Consider the following 20,784-nt stretch of genomic DNA (forward strand, 5'->3'; position numbering starts at 1 on the left):
TTAAAGAATGATTTTTAGAATTAAGGTTAAAACTATTCAACTACTACTATTTGTGAAATTGGTGTTTACAGTAGTAGTATACAATGCATTTGGAGTATTATGTACACACTAGTCGTTGGTTTTGTTATAGGAAGGAGACAGTTATTCACACTGGGTTGCTCTGGTTTATTCATATCCTGTGACAGTGAATCAGATATTGCTGTCTGTATATAGTCTGAATTGCCAGCCAAATTTGAGCCCAAATATGGTAAACATAATTATGTTCATTTGCTGTAAAAATACATTCTCCTTAGTTTAACATTTTCATGATTACAGTTTTCTGATAATTCCATAATTTTCAACATGAGAGGGATATGAAAGGCCTAATCATCATGTCCCTCTCTTCAGTATAGAATATAGTTTGTTTTCCTGGGCAAAACTCCAGCTGTTCAGTGATGAATCTACTGCTACTCGAATACAGTAAAGCCCATAAACCATTTGGAAAGTCTGTTCTGGGGAGTTGTGGTACAGAGACATGAATCTCTGTATTAGCTAGACGACAAAAAAGCTCGTGGCTGCAACTGTCATGAGACAGTAAGCGTATGTGCTGATGTCAGTTTTTCTGATATGTACTCCTGTTCCCTATTTTTAGAAATGAAATTAATATAATTTCAGAATACTTGGTACTTTTCAAGTAGGAGACTTCCAATGAATGAGTTGGGGAGAAGGCAAACATTAATATACATAAAGCTTCTACTGTGTACTGAAGAGAATAAACATTAGTAAGTATTGGATTAGGTATTAATTTACGTCACAAAGAAATAGTATGGCAATATACTTACTAGATGTGAATAGTTTACGAGTGGAAATACATGCTAACAGTAGCCTCTTCATTTACATGAGTGGGTTAGGATTAGTGTATTTAATGCAACTAAACCACATTTGCAGGGCTTTTTCTTTCTTTCTTTCCTTTTTTTTTTTTTTTTTTTTAGTGTAGACAAGTTTTGAGCTGGCAAGTGTTGAGAATTCAGAAGCAGCATAGTAATTTGGGAAAGGAAAGATTGTTGGTGTTGAGTTACTGCAAATGTTTTGAAAGCTTTCATCATCCCTGCTGCAAACAGGCAATAAAGAAAAAAAAAATTCACATAAAGGCTTTACCGGATTTTCTGTACATAATCTGTCTTATGTTTCTAGTGCTCAAAACTTCCTTCTTCACAGAAGAGCTTTAAATGTGTAGATGATCTGTAATTTTCACTGCCTTGAAATACTACTGTCTAACACTACTAAAATAATTAAAATGTGTACTGAAGTTACGCTGAGTTTGGCTTTTCTTTTTCAAGTTGCATAGCATCACAAACAGTTAAAACAGTCTAGAAATCTGGTTTAGGGATATTTATTTCAGTGGGAAAATTCAAATGTGTATATGCTAATAGTGTGAGTACTGTGGCATTTATGAAATGTAGTATCTATGTTTGCAAGAGCAGCAAAATGGCTGGAAGCCTTGTCTAAAAGTTAACAGCTGATTTATTGATGAGAAAATGCTTCTGTTTCCAGAGCAGTTGTAAACACTATGTCATTGTGATTATACTGCTTTCAGTGATCACTAAGTTGGAGTGACTAAGAAGGTATAAGTGGCCATGCTGATTCAGACTTCAAAATTGATCCAACTCAACCTCCATGGGATAAAGAAGGGTATAAACAGATACCTAGGAAAAGGCAAGAACAGGGTGAATTTGTGGGCTACGCTCATTTAAAACTGTCTTCAGCATTTTGCTGCATATAGGATTTCCTGAGCCTGTGGTTAGTCTATTTAGTAAGCCAAATGAGCCCCGCTGGAAGAAAGAGCGATAAGGAGACCAGAACTGCATGCTAAATTTGAAGTGTGGGTAAACCATGGATTTATGCAGTGGCATAATTATGTTGCTGGCTTTCCCAACGCTGCTGCTCGCTTCCAGATTTCATTGCTAATAATTTGTCACATCAGATTGACTCTTCTGACTGTGCCATTCAGTATCAGGCTACATTTTAGCAAAAACAGTCAGTTGTAACACTAGATGATCTTCCTAAGCGGTAATGATCAGGCTAGAGCCCATCATTTTATATGTGAGACTACGTTGTTTTTCCATGTGTGAGTTGATAAATTTATCCGTAATGAATCTAGTCTCTTCTTTTAGCCCCTCAGTCCTGTACAGTTATGCCATTCTGTGTATGTGTGCGTGCGTATATGTATATATATACACGCACACATATATAACTGCCGGTAGTACGACATGCCCAAATGCTTTGTAGTGGTTTTGTGTGGAGGGCTGTGTTCGCGGGGGCACAGGGTGGCTTCTGTGGGAAGGTGCCAGCAGCTTCCCCCGTGCCCGATGGAGCCGATGCCAGCCGGCTCCCAGCCGGACCCGCTGCTGGCCAAGGCCGAGCCCGGCAGCGACGCTGGCAGCGCCTCTGGGATAACGGGTTTCAAAAGGGGGAAAGTTCCTGCGCAAGGGCAGCTGCAGGGGGAGAGCGGAGGGAGCCCGTGGGAGAGCAACAGCCCTGCAGCCCCCCAGGCCAGGGCAGGAGGGGGCCGGGGGGGCTCCAGGCGCCGGAGCCCGTGGGGAAGCCCCCGGCGAGGCAGGCTGTGCCCCCAGCCCCGGGGGGTAACGGGGAGCAGACCCCCACCCGCAGCCCCTGGGACCCCAGGCCAGGGATGCCCGGAGGAGGCTGTGACCCGTGGGCAGCCGGGCTGGAGCAGCTCCTGGCGGGACCTGTGGCCCCATGGAGGAGCCCAGGCTGGGGCAGGGCTGCGGGCAGTGCTGGGGACCGTGCTGGAGCCGGCTGGGCCTGGGGGGCTGCACCCCTAGGAGCGACCCAGGCCAGGGCAGGGTGTGAAGAACTACAGCTCATGGGAAGGACTCAGGTTGCAAAAGTTTGTGCAGGACTGTCCCCCGTGGGAGTGACCCTGTAAATAAAACTAATTTCCCTGAGCTGAGTCAGTTTTGCCTGTGATGGTAATTCCCAAATGATCTCTCAGTCTTTATTTTGACCCATGAAGCTTTCATGACACTTTCTCTCCCCTGTCTGGTTTAGGAGGGGGAGTGATAGAGTGACTTTGGGCACCTGGTGTCCAGCCAGGGTCAGCCCACCACAATGTTGTAGTATTTGACTTGGGTTCTTATTCTTGCTTGTCTTTTCAATTCTTGTTTAAGGCATGATGTGTTTGGGGCAATAAAAATTTCCTCAGAAACACCTAACTTTTGGAATATGGTAATTGAATTGAAGGTAACATTTATAGAATGTATTTCAGTTATTTCTCTTAAGTATTTTGCCAAAGGGTGGGAGTTATTCCCATTTTGCTAGGTGCAGAAGCTTTTTATGCAGTATTTGGGTTCATGGACAAATAATTTTAAGCCAGTGGGAATAAAGCTCTGCATAGAGGCTTCTGATTCTTGATCTACACTGACTCAGCAGTAACTAAGCTCTTCAAGGCGATTTCCTAAACCTCTAAAAAATTTTGGTAGAAATTTTTAGCATGCTTTTTAAAATGTGTATTAAAGACCTCTCTTCCTGGTGAATGATACTGAGAAATACATACGGCATTTACTTCTGCTGGAGAGCTGTAATTCATGATTTAACAAGGAGATTTAACTCTCACTTGAGTATGCGAGAGATGCCACTGACTTTACTGGAACTAATCATATTGTTAAGTCCATTGCTGAAGTGAGCCGAAAGGTTCAAAATGTTGACTATGAGATTATAGGATTGTAGTATTTTTATTTTGTTTGGTGGTTGTTGTCATACTGTGTTCCCCCTTGCCCTGTGAAAGCTGGTCTTACACAGAAGCATGGGAAATGTAGTTACTACAGAATTGAGAAACACTTTTTTAATGCTTGTTTTTTCTGTGAAGTTTTAACAAGGAAATACCATCCTAGACGCCGTGCTTACTGTATTTAGACGTGAAGCTGTAAGTGTGAAGAATAATTGAACATAGGTGGCTTCCACTGTAGTTTAGGAGACTTCAAGTGCTGCAAACCCACTCAGCTCATCATACATGCAAGGAAGACTTGGGAGGAGGGTGGGTGAGTGGGAATTATCTCAAATGGCTGTAACTGGACCGTGAGGCACATGCCTGACCAAGTAATATTCCTGTTCCACGTATGCTTTAATTAAATATATCTCTAGTTCAGCCTTTTCTTCCTGCCTTCCCTTCAGCAGGAAGTGAAGTCTGTGACTGAGAAAGGTTATTTATAGGAGTAGATGTTAACTTATTGTCAAGACTTTTCTAAAAATTGTCAGCTCTTCATTCCTGTCTTGAAAACATGGCCTTTAGTTCTTCACTCCGTTTTAAAGAAAAGTGTATTTTTTGCGATGGCTGGCTGCAAGTGCCTGGCTTTCAGTGTGTTCAGGCATCTTTTCCCAAGCAGTCCTGCAGGTAGTGCCCAGAATTAAAAAATTCTGTAGGCAACTTGTTCTGGGAGGCAGAGCTGTGCCTGTCCTACAGAAAGCTTGTGCTGTTCACGCTCGCCCTTGTTGTGTTCCTGTGAGCCTTTTCTTCATCTTAGCGCATTTTACAGCTCTGGTGAGAGAGCAGGAGAGAATGTGCTTGTGGCTGATGTTAAGTGCACCCTTTTGGGAGATGAGAGGTGGAATCTTGAGTCTCCTCTGGCTGACAATCACATTGCATGGGAATTTCTCATGCTGCGTGCAAATGCTTTGTTAGGCTACTGAACCAAAAGAAAATAGACGTTATTTTCTTTTCCTTTTTATCTGCACCCACAGTTCTCTGTCAGAAGGGAGCTGGTCCTGCTTTCAAAATAGATAACATAAGCACCTATTGCCAAGGGAGGATTGAAACAGTGATCCTGATCTGACACGGACATCTATTTTTGACGTTCAGGGAGGCACCCGTGTCTGAAAGGTCTGGTTTAACACATTCCTTTCACCGATGTTTCCTTTTGCTGTTATATCTTATTGCTGAGACTTGAGTTTGTGCTATTTGGTGTATTACGTGTTTTAGTTCAAACAAAAGGTAAGACGTGTCCTGACACACTGTAGGCTCTGCCCTGGAAAAATCCAGCTCAGTGGGCTGACAACTCTAAATCTGATTCAGAGATACCTACCTTCCATGTGTGTTTCATAGGGAGTGTAAGCTATGGATTCTTTTCTGGAGGGTTAAGGGTTGGAAGCGAGGTGGTGTAGTGCTGACCAGGCAAGACTCTTAGCCCTTACCTAGCCCCAGAAATACAGTGTTCTTCAGCCTTTTCCAGTTCTCTCAGTTTCCGAGTGGTTTTCACAACAGAGTTGGTGGTGGTTTATTTTTGGGGAGGGCAGGGCATGGGGGTATTTTTGTCTTTGCTTGTCATTTAGGGCATCTAGCATAGCTGTGCCTCTAGAGGATTTTTTTTAGTCTAAGTGCAAAAGAAACAAAGGAGTTAATAGGTTTGTTTCAAGGAGGGTCATTTTGAAGGGAAGAAAACTCTAGACAGAGACATAATAAATTAGTTCAGAGACTGTCTGTGAGTATTAGATAAGTATTTCATCAGTGAAATCGGTCTTTGAGTTAATAAAACCAACTTGCTGAAGCCTTCGATTTAGGTTTAAAAAATCTCCATGTTTCTGTTTGTAATTGCTTCACTGGTAAATGAGATCAGTTTCTGTATTAATAAGTTGTTCTGTTTAGGTTTGCATACATTGAAATAGGACGATCAGGTTAAACTAACTACATAGTCCCCGTAGAGTATGTCCTGTGAGCTATGGTCCCCAACTGGTGGGAGGGAAGGCACTGAACTGGTTTTAACACTGTGGCTGTTGACAACCATCTAATGCTGGAGCGAGTGGCCAGGAGAGCAGCTGGAGTGGTGAGTTGGTATTAGGAAGGGAAGACCCTTGAAGGTGGGTGTTTCCAACTGGAGCTTCATGGGATTGCTAACGGTTGGCTTGCTTATTTTTTGTTTGGTTTTTTCCTCCAACTGCTCTGGGCAAGCAGCCAAAAAGGAATCCCAATAAGCAATTCATGAGCTAACAAGAAGTAAAATGATGTTGGTATAATAGGCTATTTCTCTCTCTCCTCCTCTTTTTCCCCTTGTCATCCTCTAATAGGAGATTTTTACAACTTCAATGACAAAAAAACCCAAGCAACCAAAAAATCATAGAGGAGGTGCCTGGGTCTTCTCGTGGCTGCAGCCCACCCTTTTAGAAAGGCTATCGGTCTTGAAAAGCGAGGTTGCCTTTCCTTTCTGGCTCTGTAGCCCAAGTCCGGGCCCCTGACCAAAAGCAATTGGGGTTTGGTGACGTGTGTTGCCTGACAATAGGCTGAGCTACCAGGACGCGTGTCCTTTCCCTGCTGGCGCTCGCGGGCTGCTGGGGATTTCATCGTGTGCCTGCATCCTGACAGCTGCATGGAGTGAGGCCTGAGAAACTGTCAGCCTCGTTTGCCCTGCTGCTGAAGATAATGATACTTGTCAACCCCTATAAAAGCATTTACATGCTTTAAGTATTTATGATGTGTTGGTAAGAAATTACAGGTGCAAAATAGTTGGTGTCAGAGATTAATGCATATTTTCTGCCAGTCAGCATTACTTGGAGATGGCTTTTCTTGTTGACTGAAAAGTTTTAACTTTCAAAACAGAGTTTCAGCTCTTGTATTACTCTGAAAAGTTTTATGTCCAAGACAGCATTTAAAATTTGAAAGAAATTTTTAAAGCCCCACCCCCATTCTATGCATTTCCTCTTTATGGATGGCCTGAGTATATTACACAGTTGTCATTCTTATGGCAATTTTAATATTAATAGGTATGATGTATTAATTGAGAGTAATGGAGATGATGTAGTTGAAATCAGAATTTTATTTCTTGTGTTATGAGACTTGTGACTGAAATTCTAATATTCTTTATATAGAATCTCTGGTATGTGGTTTCCAATTTCTTGTATTTTTGAATGGGTATGTTTTGTAAATGCTGAACACACTGTATAGCTGTAGGTGTAATCCATTTTTAGTTTGGGATAGTGTAAAATGAATCAACTCAAGAGTTAAAAATCTGTAGGATGCTATATTGATGTCTGTCTTAAAATCCTGCTCCAAAAGTAGTTGGGACCACTTGACTGTTTTGCTTAACCTGTTTGTTTAGGAGGATTCAGAAAAGTTTATTTGGAGGAAAGATTTTCCACCATCTGTTTTAGCTCACTGATGTTCTTACCTACAGTTAGTAGCCTGTCTAAAAGGAGAAGCCAGAACTAACCCCTTACACTGAACACAGCCTGTGGCTCTACCCTCTGGATGAGGGTCTGGTATGGTTCATTTGTGTCTTGGGCGTGTTGGTATGGTCTGCTTTACAAGGCCCCTATCTGGGACTGAATTTCAATTTTTCATGTCTAAGTACTGTGCCTGTGCTTTCGTGTAGGCTACTGGTTTGAAGCCTTTTCATAGTTGGGACTCTCAGTGCTCCCTTCTCCAGAATCCCTTGCTGTTGTCTCTTCCGTCCTTGCTGTCGCCTCCCTGCCTTCGCCCTCTCCAGTGTGCGCTCGGGGGGAGCAGAGCAGCAGAGCCCATCTTGCGATGTGCTGTGTGCTTGGCTTTGGGTCAGGGCTGGGTGTTGCTCTCTGCGGGGGGTCCCAGCCTGAGGCTGCTGCATACCGTTGGTCAGGATGTTTGTAGGTGTGTTGTGAGGTGCTCATACACAAATTGACGTTCCTTGGGCCTTGGCTGGTGACGTTTTTTGTTCTGAGCCAGCCAGTGGAAGACTGGTGTTCAGGAAATAGGGTGTGGGCTTCCCCTACAGTTCTGCTCCCGGTTTGCTACTCGAGTGTTGAAGACCATTTGGGATATTTGAATTCTTTTCTAAGGTATCCCCATTTGGATGTTGGGTGGCCTGGCCAGCTGATGAATCTGATGTACACGTCAGTGACAGCAGAACTTGAAGGTGGAATGATGCCTTCCATAGCGGAGTAACTTGTGGATTTGCACGGGCTTTGTGTGACTAAACGCGAGAGGGAATTGGTGTGTTCTGGACAGGAGGCCCTTGGCTCTAGCAGCTGGCTGGCCTTTTGGCCTTGCTGTAGGCTTTGTTTGTTCAGGCTTTTCCCTGGTAAGCAATCTCGCTGTTCTGGGTTGTTTCTTTTGGAGCTACTTTTTTTGGAACAATAATTGAATTAGTTGCTTTCATATTTCATTGTTTCACATGAATGGTGCTTGTTCATCCTAAGATTTGGAATCTGTCTCATAAAACTAAAGCGGATGTGCAATATCTGGAAGTGTTACTTTTGGAAAGTTTAGCTCAAGTATTTTGGATTATCTTACTCTTATATGTTATATTGCACATTCACTGAAAGGACAGTAGAATTCATAAAGAACATCTTTGCAATCAGTTTTTAAAACTGAGATCGGAATTTTTTTAAAGCCTGAAAAATCATTTTTTTTTTAATCAGAAAGTTTTTAACCACTATGGCCCGCAAAGCATTCGTGTAGATGGTAAATGAAGTTGTCTGAAAGGAAGTTGATAGTATGGGTAATTGTGTAACTAAACCAACTAGTGAAAGACTTGTACGTTTTACTTACTACTTCCTCTGCTCAATTTCCTGTGTTGATTCAGGGAAAAAGTTGCTGCCGTTTCTAGGAGGGCCATCCCAAACTGGATGGATGGGGGATTAGACTGCTTGTTGCTGGCCCAGAACAGAAACTGGGAGGTGCCAGATTCTGTTTGTTGAAAGTCTTCCCTGTTAATTTGTCTCTTACAGTCAGTGAATATGGAGGAAATACTTTTAAGTTTCTAGGAAGTATCTAAGCAAAAAATTGGGGATGTTGCGTTTAGAAAAAGAATAGTGAACTTGATTTGCATAAGCAGTTATTTTCATGCAATTTCTGTTTCCTCTATGCCATTTTTAGAGCAGCTCATTTAGATATCTGCTTGATTCTCTGTGGAAGTTCAAATAGTTCAAACTAGTAGCAGTTCCTTAACTATAAACATATATAAACACATAAACAACGTGGTGAGCTTTTTCAGTAGTGTTTTACAGCTTTCAGCAGCATAGTGTTCAGTATGGAGCTTGGTTTTTATATTAGTTGTATTTATAATGTCTAATAGTATAGGAAGAACACTGTTTTGGTCTTGATTACATAAAGGAAGGAATGCAGTTTATTTATGGCGTGCTGACATTTTTTATATTTTCTACATTTGATTTCTGTGAATATTTTTGTTTTCTGCGAAGTAAAGTACAAGCTTAACTTTTATATTTTTTGATTGATAGCATGCTGGTCTTGTATCACTAGAATGAGCCACTTTGATTTATTTGGGTTTTTTTCCTGCTATTATGGCAAGATTTAGATTTGGTATAAAGTTCAGATAGTTACAATATGGAGCCACCAGTTTAGTCCATGCACCAAGAGCAGTGGGGGAACCATAGCACTGGGGAAGGGAGAGGAGAGTGTGGGAATGTTCTCCGCTTCAGTTTTTCGGGAAAAGATGGAAAAGGAAGAATGTCTATTTTGTACGTAGCATGTTGGAGATCTCATTATAGAAAGTGTAAGATACGTAGCATTTACCTGCATGCCTAGTGTTGAGAAGTGTTGAAAACTGTAGCTTTCCTCCCTCTAAATAAATACCTCTTTAGATGCTGAAGATACAAGCTCTTTAAGCTTTTGTGCTGATTTTATTACAAGGGAATGTTGAAGTTGTCAAGTAATCGTAAGTTGCATGTTGAATAAGTACATGCAGCTTTGACTATGAAATTGTCTAGAAGTCAACCACAATGATTTCTTATATTTGTTTATAATCTGTAGAAGATATGAAAACACCTTTCCCCCTCCCCCTCCCCCATCGCATTTATGTTCTTTTAGGAGGTAGCAGTTTTATACATTGGCTAAATATCAGGCAGTTTCAGATGGTGAGTTCAGTGTCTTAACTTGATCCTGAAAGTGTAATAATAATCAGTGTGTAATCAGAACCACCAAATTGTAGTGCATCTCTAATTTGCTTATCCAACTCAGTACTGTATAGCTTGAAACCCCCTTCTTAGCTTTTTCTGCTTTTGGTGTTAATTAACATTTAGATGTTTCATAAGCATTTCTTAAGTTCCTCTGCAATGTGAAATTCATGTCTACTTAGGGAAAATAATCACCAATTTACTTATACAATGCATATAAATTAACCAACTCTTTTGTTCCATCTACATTTTTATGCAATCAGGAAAACCAATTTGATCATGCTTTCCACTGTAAGGCATCATAGCTTGTTAAAGCAAGACAAAAACATTTTCAGCTATATGTATAATATCAAGACCTCCCAGAAAATTCAATTTTTAATGGGTTTATTGCATTTTCATGCATTCAGTGTGAATATTGAGAGAAGTATAAAGTAGTTAGGAAAGAAAGAAATCGACTTAGAGTATTTTAAGGGGTACTGAAATGTGTATGGAAATTTCTGTTGTGTTTTATCTTTTTATCATGTTTTAAAAAGTTGGAATACCTAAGATTATTTGCGCTAGATCTCAGAAGCAGAACCCCCTGCAGCAATGGCTTCCTGAACAACTTGTGTGTTGTTTTAGTGGGTGTGAACTATCTGGTTCTATATATTGTTTTGTCCTGCTATGTCTTGCCTTTTTTTTTTTTTAATCTGTGAGGTTTTTGTATCATACATATGTGTCAAAACACATTGTGTGAATGAGTTGATATCCTGTTTGTTCAGACAGGTGGGAATAAGAAATTTTGACTGAAGATTAAATCTGTATTCCCCAACCATTTTGACAATATTAATACAGGTTTCATATCTCAAATCTAACAGCTAAAGGAACACTGTGTTGTTGAATTAAAGGGCTCCTTCCTGTTACATCTGGATTAGTCTTTCAAGTGCTTAGGAAAGAAAATCCTATTATGAATTATTGTTTGATATTAGCCTTGTACATTGCAATTGCTGCAGTAAAAAAAAGAATGGCCTTATTTGATGAGATCAAGTTATGTGTCTGTGTAGGAGAGGGAGAGAGCAGCCTAAAGTGTGACTAATAGCTAGGACTAGATAAACTGAATGAACAAATTTTCTCCACATTGTGCTTTCCTTCTGATAATGTCCTGACATTGTTAATTGGTGTCTTTTGCAGTCTCAAGAAATAGAACATTTCTGTCTCAAAGCAGGGAACACTGTAGAAAGTTACCTGTTCAGGACATTAGTGTGGGGTTGCTCACCCTAACCCCCCTGGTGGGGTAGGAGGTAATTAGGTCAATGCAGTCCTAACTCTGGCACAGAAGACAGGAAGATGATTGAGGTGGGATTAATTGGCAAGCTGTAAATTCATAGTGCATTAAAAAAATAAAAATCTTGTCACGCACAGGTGTGTATAAATATATGTGTGTTTATATAAAATCTGTATATAAAGATATGTAAATGAGTACCTAGGATAACTGACCATTGTATGGATATATGACTCCCAACTTGCAAACATGATCACGAGATGCAAAGCCCTTTCCAGTTAAGAGCTGTGTTTGGGTAAGGGTAAGGGCTTAAAAATCTTCATGCCCTTTTCCAGATTCATAGAATCATTTAGGTTGGAAAAGACCTTTGAAACTCCAGTTTCTCCAGCCTGGCCATCAACGTGTCCTGCTGCAAACTGACCCTTTCTCACTGCTCACACTCTGTTCACCTTCCTACAAAGGCCTTCAAGAAAGCACTCTTGGCTCTCCAGTTGCACCAGTTTGCTAGCAGGACCAGGGCAGTACTAGAAGCTGTATTTCCTCCTTACTTTCATGTCTGGTGAGAGCATTATTTAGGCCAATCTGTTAGGCAGTTCTGCCTCATACAATTTCTTGCGTGTGAATAGATGCTGTCTGTCATCTGCAATGGGATGTGTATGCTGTATTTTTCAGCTAAACTCAGTTAGGATATAGACAGTTTTGTCTGCCATTGTACTGAAAAAAAGCTCGAGGACCTGTATCATTGATTTAGTAAATTATTAAAATGAATGGGTTTCTCAGATTTCTGCTATAAATTATAGTGTGTGAAAAAAGGTTTCACTGACTTAATTCTTAAATTATTTTAAAAGGATGAGGTTAGAAAATGTGATTAACTCCCCCTGAGCTCTGCATTAATAGCCTTCTGCTGTTGTTAACTGTGTAAGGGTTGCACTGAGGATTAACTACACTCTTTAAGTTTGACAGGCTAGAACAGGAGAAATAATAGGAAAATATTCAGCAGCGTTGAGTTTAGCAACAGGATGACACCAGCTCGTAACTGCCTTTTAAAATGCCAGTGCAACTCTCCCTTCCTTTCCATCTTGTGCATTGTTGACAACATAGGCCTAGAGAGTATAACAGGACACTGCAGGAGTTAAAATCTTAAACCTTCTCAATGTTCCATAACATTTTAAACTTTTTTTTTTTTTCCCTTCACAGGAAATGACCTAGAGGCCTTACAAATACATTTGTGCATTTTTGTTCTGAGTCTACAATTGAGGGCAAATGCAGTCTGGAAGCACCACTTCTTAATGTTACAACGGAAACAACTACCTCAACAAACAAGGAAAGGGGAAGAAGGCTTGCAATAATAAACACTCTAATTTTTAATAGCTTATATTTGCAAAGTCTTCTGTAAACAGAGTCCAGATTTCCCCCCCACCCCCCCCCTCCCCTCCCCATATTAAGAAGAGACACTACAAGTGAACTAATTTGGCAGACTGGATCTGTCAAGACATTTGAAGATACTTGATCTGCTGACGTAAGGATTTGCTTTTTCAAGAAAGGAGCCTCTGCACTGCTTTTACAATCGCTGTTGATCGGTGGTTTGCTCCACTTTTCCTGGTATTACTAATGGGAAAATTGTTTTAAGATATTGCTTCTAAAACTATTATTTGCATTGAAAAAAATAACTTTTGTAGACGTCACAGCAAGTGACAATAATATGCTCATGAAGAAATTGTAGGCGATAACTTCTCTGCTCCAGTGTTGCTTTTCTGTGTGCAGAGTGGAATACCAAACGAGACAGAGCATTATTAAGATACTTCGGCTTGCTTTTTGAGTACAGTTTATAACTGCAGCAGGGCTGCACTGAACACTGAAATACGAAGTCAGCAAATCTGCTGCCTTTCTCACTGCTGATACAGATTATACAGACGCTTGCCTTTTTGAAATGCCTTTTGTGAAACCTATGTACACAGTACTCCACTGTTACTGTACATAACTATATATTTGAAGGAGGAGTTTGACAAGTGATTGTTAATTCAAGGAATCTTTGGACAAGCACTCACTTATGTATTGCTGTAGTGCACAAGAAAGCAAAATGGACTATAAGCGGCGCTTTTTGCTTGGCGGGTCCAAGCAGAAAGTGCAGCAACACCAGCAGTATCAAATGCCTGAGCTAGGCAGGACCCTGAGCGCACCGCTGGCATGTACAACCCCAGCATCCCCTTTGGTCTCCTCAGCTGCTGCGGGCAGTTGTAACCACCCTGTGTCCCATACTACTCCGATCGCAGACATCCAGCAGGGAATCTCCAAATACCTGGATGCACTCAATGTGTTTTGCCGTACAAGCACTTTCCTTACAGACCTTTTCAGCAGTGTATTTAGGAACTCACACTATTCTAAGGCAGCTATGCAACTGAAAGACGTGCAGGAACATGTCATGGAAGCAGCGAGTCGACTCACAGCAGCAATAAAACCAGAAATAGCAAAAATGCTGATGGAACTGAGTGCAGGAGCTGCAAACTTTAAAGATCAAAAAGAGTTCAGCCTACAAGACATTGAGGTAAGTTACCTTGGGGGGGAAACTGTATTGCATGTGAATTTGTATAGACCCTTAATTTGACTTCTCTTCAAAACTGCTTCTGCACCAAGAGTTCTCTCTGCCTTGCTTTGTATTTGTGGGCAATGCTGGTAAAAAGAGAAACTCTTGATTTCTTATGTTTTCTTGTTGGAAAGTAGGAAGTCATTTGCCATGCCTGGCTTCCAAGTTCACTGAGTTAGATATTTAGTAGGTATTTCTGTTTAAGAACTTGTACTCTATTTAAAGGTGAGTTACAATCAAGTTGTACTATGTATGTAATTCTAAATGGTAATCTATTTGGTTTAAACGTACAACTTTGTAATCCAACAACCTCTATCTTCTTTGGGGAAACTCTGCTTAGTTGGAAAATAACTGTGATGGTTTGACCTTGGCTGGATGCCAGGTGCCCACTGAAGCTGCTCTGATCACTGCCCTCCTCACCCAGACAGGGGAGAGAAAATAGAACAAAAAGATTGTGGGTTGAGCTAAGGGCAGGGAGATCACTCACCAAATACCAGCACGGGCAATACGAACTCAACTCAGGGAAATTAGTTCAATTTACTACCATTCAAATCAGGAAAAAAATCCACCTTCCCCCCACCCCTCCCTTTTTCCTGTGCTTAACTTCACTCCCGATTTTTCTACCTTCTCCACCTGAGAGGCGCAGGGGGACAGGAATGGGGGCTACGGTCAGTTTACCACATGCTGTTTCTGCCGCTCCTTCCTCCTCACACTCTGCCCCTGCCCCAGCGTGGGTCCCTCCCACGGGAGAGAGTCCTCCATGAATTTCTGAACTTGAGTCCTTCCCATGGGCTGTGGTTCTTCATGAGCTGCCCCGGCCTGGGTCCCTTCCACAGGGTCACAAGTCCTGCCAGCAAACCTGCTCCAGCCCGGCTGCCCACGGGTCACAGCCTCCTCCGGGCATCCCTGGCCTGGGGTCCCAGGGGCTGCGGGTGGGGGTCTGCTCCCCGTTACCCCCCGGGGCTGGGGGCACAGCCTGCCTCGCCGGGGGCTTCCCCACGGGCTCCGGCGCCTGGAGCCCCCCCGGCCCCCTCCTGCCCTGGCCTGGGGGGCTGCAGGGCTGTTGCTCTCCCACAGGCTCCCTCCCCTCTCCCCCTGCAGCTGCTCTTGCGCAGGAACTTTCCCCCTTTTGAAACCCGTTATCCCAGAGGCGCTGCCAGCGTCGCTGCCGGGCTCGGCCTTGGCCAGCAGCGGGTCCGGCTGGGAGCCGGCTGGCATCGGCTCCATCGGGCACGGGGGAAGCTGCTGGCACCTTCCCACAGAAGCCACCCTGTGCCCCCGCGAACACAGCCCTCCACACAAAACCACTACGACAGCAATAATGCAAAATAACAAAAAAACCTAACCAAACCAACCAACACCACCTCCAAATCAACTAAATAAACAATTTCCTGGTTTGTTAGCTAATGATGTCTAATGATACTGAGCTGTCATATTCTAAATTAGCCTATGCTTGCCTTAATATTATCCATTCTGAGAGGAAACCTGTGCACTTGGGAGTGGCACATTGTCATCAGTGTTAGTGTAAAACTGCATGTTAATTGACTAATAATCAGAATTTATGTAAAATTATGTTTTATCACTCTTCAAAGCATCTTTGTGGTTTCGAGCTGTTGTGATTAAAAGGAAAATACCATACTAGCTTGGGAGATTTGTGCTGTAAAATTTTGTCATGACTTTGCTTTAATTTCCACGTGCTGGCAGCAAGTGCGTAGCAGTCAGAATTCAGATGTGTTGAAGCTGAGAATCCCCAACTCCCATCTTGCCTGGCTCGGTATTTCTGGGTATTTCTCCTGTTGTAAATGTCTTAATTATGTAGCAGGCAGTGTTAAGTGATAGTCATATGTGAATCCCTGGTGTTTTAAGTAATTTCTCATGTTTTGACATAATTCTTTACACAATCCTTGCGAACTTATTCCTACAGAATTCCATCCTGTGTGTAAAACTTATTTTTGAGTTCTCTTATTTTTGATTTAGGTTTCAGGTAAATTTAAGGATGAATGTTACACACACATGCTTATCAAGCATTATCTGCTTTCTATAACCACACAGCTTAGAAAGAAAGCAGTTAAGTAGAAAGCTATTTGTAGTACGTAATTGTAATGAGAAATATGACTGACAGTTTTCAGTGTTGTATACTTAATATAGAATGAAGTAAGGTTGGCTATATATTTATTATAAATGTCTTCTGTCAGCTAGTATTTTTGAAAACAATCCAATAACATCACAATGTTTAGCTAAGGCTGTGGGGAAAAAAATGGTTTTGTTATTTAAGAATCATGAATTTATGCGATTAAAGACCTTGATTATACCTGTGCCAAAAGACTAATTTTAAAAAAACCAAAAACATACAAAGCACTGCGTGTCTTCAAGGGTTCTTTGGTGGACTTTGAAACCTAGTCAAGCAATTCTAGATGGTAATTCATACCTGGCCCCACATAGTATGGGGAGAGTGCTTCTGCAGCAGTGAGTGGATTTCTTGAGCAAAAGCAAAGCACTGTTTGCGTAAGTTGGCCGTGTGTCCTACCAGCTTAAAGCAAAGGTAGAGAAACTGGCTTTGGTCCCTGCTTGACCAGTATAGACTTAACCCTTGCTCCTGAGCTCCGTGTGCAACTGCAGTGCTCTCTTCAGCAGGCAGCTCTATGGTAGGAACAAATGTAAAGAGAATGCAGGCGAAACAGCTGGATTGTTTGGTTTTCTTTATAGGCATATCATGTGGAAATTGACTACTTGTCATTGTACTTTTCTTATATCTTTCCCTAATTAAAACTGCATCTTGCACATGGCTTTAAAAAGTAAATACACCAGATTTATGGGATCTTTTTACGTAATGTGGCAGGTATTGCATTTTGCTTTTGCTTAAGAATGAGCAAAAAATTAAGGATTTGACACTGACGCGCATGGTTGTGTTAGACATCAGTGGGGAGCGTGGTTTAAATGACGTAAGTATATGGGCAAGCTAGTTGGGGGATTGTGCCCAGGAAACTGTTATCAGTTGCTCATTGTTGAAACGGACCTTGGCAGAGTTCAGTACAGAGAATATATTTGTTTGTAGGTGACTTGAAAGTACGTGATATAAGTAGGATGGAAGACCTGCTGATAGAAAAATCTGAATTGAACAAATGAGTTTTCCAGTTGGGATGGAATTCAGAGGGGAAAATGGAATGTTACAGCATTTCAGTAGAAGTTTTCAGCCTCCCAAGTGGCAGCAATTGTGGAACAGTTCTTGGGCTTGTGGTAGATGTATATTGAGTAGGAGTCAGTGTTGTGCAGTTGCACATAATAAATCAGTGTTGTTGCTGTTGTGCAGAGAGGCAGTTGTCATGTATTTAACGTGACTGTAACCTGCAAGAACCATGAATTAAGCATTCAACTCTTCACTGGTTATTATGGCCTTAATTACAACAGTGCACCCATGCACCACTGCTGTTGCTCTTAAGACAAATAGTGAACAACTGGAGAGACACCAGAGGTCAGTAGCAAGAGTAATCAGGTATGCAGGAAATAAGACTTCAGAGGACAAATTGAAAAGACTGACTCTATGGAAAAGAAGACCAAGAAGGAAAATCAGAATTGTCCAGGTATGTAAGAAGCTGTCGGAAGACGTGGCAATGTTCTGTTTTTCGTGTCCATGCAAGGTGGAGCAAGAAGTAATGAACTTAAATTTCAGAAAGGAAGATTCATATTAGAAGCTGTGGAAATACTTTGTAATGTTAGTGAAGTGCTGACACAGACTGCTACAAAGGGTAGGGAGCCTCCATCATGCAGAACTTACAGAACAGGTTAAACCTGCATCTAGCAAAACTGACCCAGGTGAAATTACTCCTTGCTTGGGACAGTAGGATGACCTTTTGATACCCTCTCCTACTCTGCATTCCTGTGATTTGAAGACCGGGCTGTTTATTTTGAAACTTCAGTTAGTGTGGTTTGGGGTCGTGTCATGTCCCCCTGTACCCCCTCAGTCTATAGAAAATTTAACATTTAGTAAAACTACCAGCAGGATTAAAAAAATTCCTAATGGAAACAGAAAAATATAAAGGGCTTGCCTGATTTCATCAGAGTTAGCTGACCAGGGAAACAAGGGGAAAAGAGTGTGAGAGACAGTGTAGTTGTTTCCTTGGAAAATATAAGGGGGGGAAAATATAGTAATATTTGAAGTTGCTTTTGCAGCTTCTCTAGTAGATGACTGAAAGAACTTTAAAACTCTGAGAAAGAATTGAGAGATGGTCGAATGTTTGAGAGGCAGCTCAGGAATATCCTATGAATAGGTACTCCAGAGCCTCTTATTTGAGGGATGAGCCTGGTATTAGGGAAGCAGTGGGAGGTGAGTTGTAATTCAAGGTGGGGTAAGAGGATGGAATCCCAAATTCGTGAGAAGGACATGAGAATGAGGCTTTTTTCTATGCACAAGCCCAGCTAAGGAAAACATACTTTTCCTAAGACTTCCTCAGCAAAGGCTGTATGTTTTGAGGAAGAATGAGAAATTTAAGCAGAGCAGGTGGCTTTAGAAATTTAGCAGAAAGCTATAGCTTTTCTGTGGTGCCACACATTTTTCTGTATTGTGATGGGTGCTTAGCCCACAGGGAAGGCACTATTGAGAAAGCATCAAGTTCTGATGAACATACGCAACATGCATGAAAAATGTTGTGCAACCCAAACTGGACTGTGGCAGCAGTGGATGAGGCTTTTAATATTTTCTTTTTAGCTGAACAAAGCTTGCTAGTTCACAGTTGATGTCTGCCAGGATGTATAAGAAGGTTGATGAAAGTGTTAGTGACAGATGGAGTTTCCCAAGGTTTCTTAATTTTAGAAATGCAAATACTGATTTTTATTTTCTGCCTTTTCTTTTCCCCTTGTAAAAACCTTTAAATTCTCAGGTGTTATGTGCCTGTATGGGTGAGTAACAGCTTGGAAATCAGGGGGAACAAGAGTTTTTATGTTAAATTTTCCAGATCTGTTGTTAAAGTTTTGTGAGCTGGAAGAATCTATGCTTCTGTTAGTAAAACCATGAAAGGCTATCCTCTGTGTTTGTGTGTGCGTGTGAAATTAAAAGTGGAAAAAATTTTGTATATTTTCTCATTTTCTGTCAAGCTTTGCAGCAGCCTCGTTACTGCAAAATACAAATAGTGAATCTTGGTTTAGTTACACAGAACTGGTGTATTGTCTTTAAAGTGGGAGTAGTGACAAAGATGTATGTGTTGCCTTCCTAAACAAAAGGGAAGCATGAATGGGCACAGGATATTAACTTGGATGCCTCATTTTTTATTAAATGGAGATACTTTTTTGCTTTTATGTGTATAAATCAACTGAAGATTTTTGAACAAGAAGCTTGTGGAACAAAAATGTCTGAGTAAATATAAAATGTGGCCTTTCCTTAGCAAACATGGTAAAGCCCAATTTAAATATTTTTTCTAATTTTTCTTTCCTGTGATTTGTGGGGATTGGCTTGAGACTTTTCTGAGTTGAAGAACTGTTAGTAGCAAAAAGCTGCTTCAAATCAGTCGAAAATGCTACGGCTTGCTGGAATGCCATTGTGCTCTTCTCTTAGTCTATAATCTCATGGTCTGCTCTCAGATCTACTAGCATTGTCTTTAAAAATGTTTTGTATTATGTTTTAATAGCTGCTTTTTTATTTTTAAAATGCTTAACACTTAAATGCTTTTTTGCTAAATTATAGTTCCCATTTTAGTAGCTGTCAATATCAGATTATCGCTGCTGGGCTTTTAGGTTGACTGTTAGCCGAAACGAGCCTGTTAGGTTGCCCGTGTCTCACAATACTGTAGAAGTAAAGGTGTGACTTTGCTGGCATCTGGTTTATCTTGTAGATAACTGTTTTTCCAGTAAGCAGGATGGTGTCTTCCCTTGGTGGTATTCTGGTCGTGAGATCACTCTTCCGAATTGCAGGGCATTGCTAAACAGTACAAATGAATAAAATTCTGCCCACTTTCAGTAGTATGTGGGAAAGAGTGTTATCTCAAAATCTGATACAGCAGTTTAAGTCATACCTCATTGTTAACTTCATTATATTGCTATTTTAATCTGGTCTCTTTAGTGGGTAGACAGGTTGTGTACGGGGCTTATCGTTACCAAAGCCATTAAGAACTCTGTTAAGGGAAAAGGGGGAAACCACTGAGTAAGTGTGTCGTGGTGCTTTGCTTTGTTTAGGAAAATAGACCGGAAAAAAAAGAGAAGAAAAAAAAAAAAAGAGAATTTTAGTACCTAAAATGCTACTTGGAACAGCAGGTCAGCATTGGTATCATTGGAAGACTGAAACTGGTTATTTCCTAACTTTATTAGTAGTGTTCTGTTTTAAACAATCTGTTGTATAAGATTTGCTTGCCAGGGAATTGGCATGGCATCACTGTTTAGCAATGAAATCTGGAAATTTTGTGTGTGCCCTTTGTCCAGGAAAATATTCCAAAGTTGATCGTGTGCCTCCATTAGGAGGATAATATCGGACAGAGTAATGTAATGCTGCATCTTGCCCCTGACACTCCTGTTTGTATGCAACTAGTTTGATTAAACTCATCTTTCAGAGGCAAGGAGGTCTCAAGAGACCGCCCCAAAAAGTCCCATTGCTTCCAACTGCCTAAACAGGAAGACAGATTCCTTTAGGTAAGGTTATTTGGCTGCTGAGCTAGATAGCTGTCCGACCTGGTAATGGGTTAGGAAAGTCAAGATGTATTTCTTGGGACAAAAAGTTTGCAAGCTGAAGACCTCATTGTATATGCAATCTAAATGATTCTAAGAAATGCTTTAAGAAAACACCACCACTACCAAGAAAAACTTACTAGTTGAGACTTGTGATGATTCCAGTTCATCTTTGATTACTACACAGTCTCTAGGTTTTAGCTCTTAGTATGGTCTAAACCAGGAGACTCAAACACTTTTGCATGGGAAAGTAGGAAGAAAAAAGCTCAGAAAAGAGATGGTGGTGTCTTTAACTGTGAGAGGAAAACACACATCCATATGCTAATATTGTTCTGCAGATTTTGCAACAGAGGTTCAGTATATTGCTTTACACACTTCAGTAATTGCTGGCCAACCCTGGCTCTATATG

General features: G+C 41.2%; 1 protein-coding gene across 3 annotated transcripts in view; it reads left to right on the top strand.

Moving 5' to 3' along the window:
• The window catches only part of GARRE1 (granule associated Rac and RHOG effector 1), a 63,304-nt gene that overhangs the window by 18,553 nt on the left and 23,967 nt on the right, over positions 1-20,784 (top strand). For all 3 annotated transcript variants that reach the window (XM_037408743.1, XM_037408745.1, XM_037408744.1), the window contains one exon: positions 12,338-13,685. In XM_037408743.1, the coding sequence (XP_037264640.1) occupies positions 13,191-13,685 (495 nt within the window). In that variant the 5' untranslated portion in view covers positions 12,338-13,190. The remainder of the gene's footprint in view (positions 1-12,337; positions 13,686-20,784) is intronic.

Source organism: Falco rusticolus, chromosome 15 (genome assembly GCF_015220075.1).
Source record: "Falco rusticolus isolate bFalRus1 chromosome 15, bFalRus1.pri, whole genome shotgun sequence".
In the NCBI taxonomy this organism is placed as follows: Eukaryota; Metazoa; Chordata; class Aves; order Falconiformes; family Falconidae; genus Falco; species Falco rusticolus.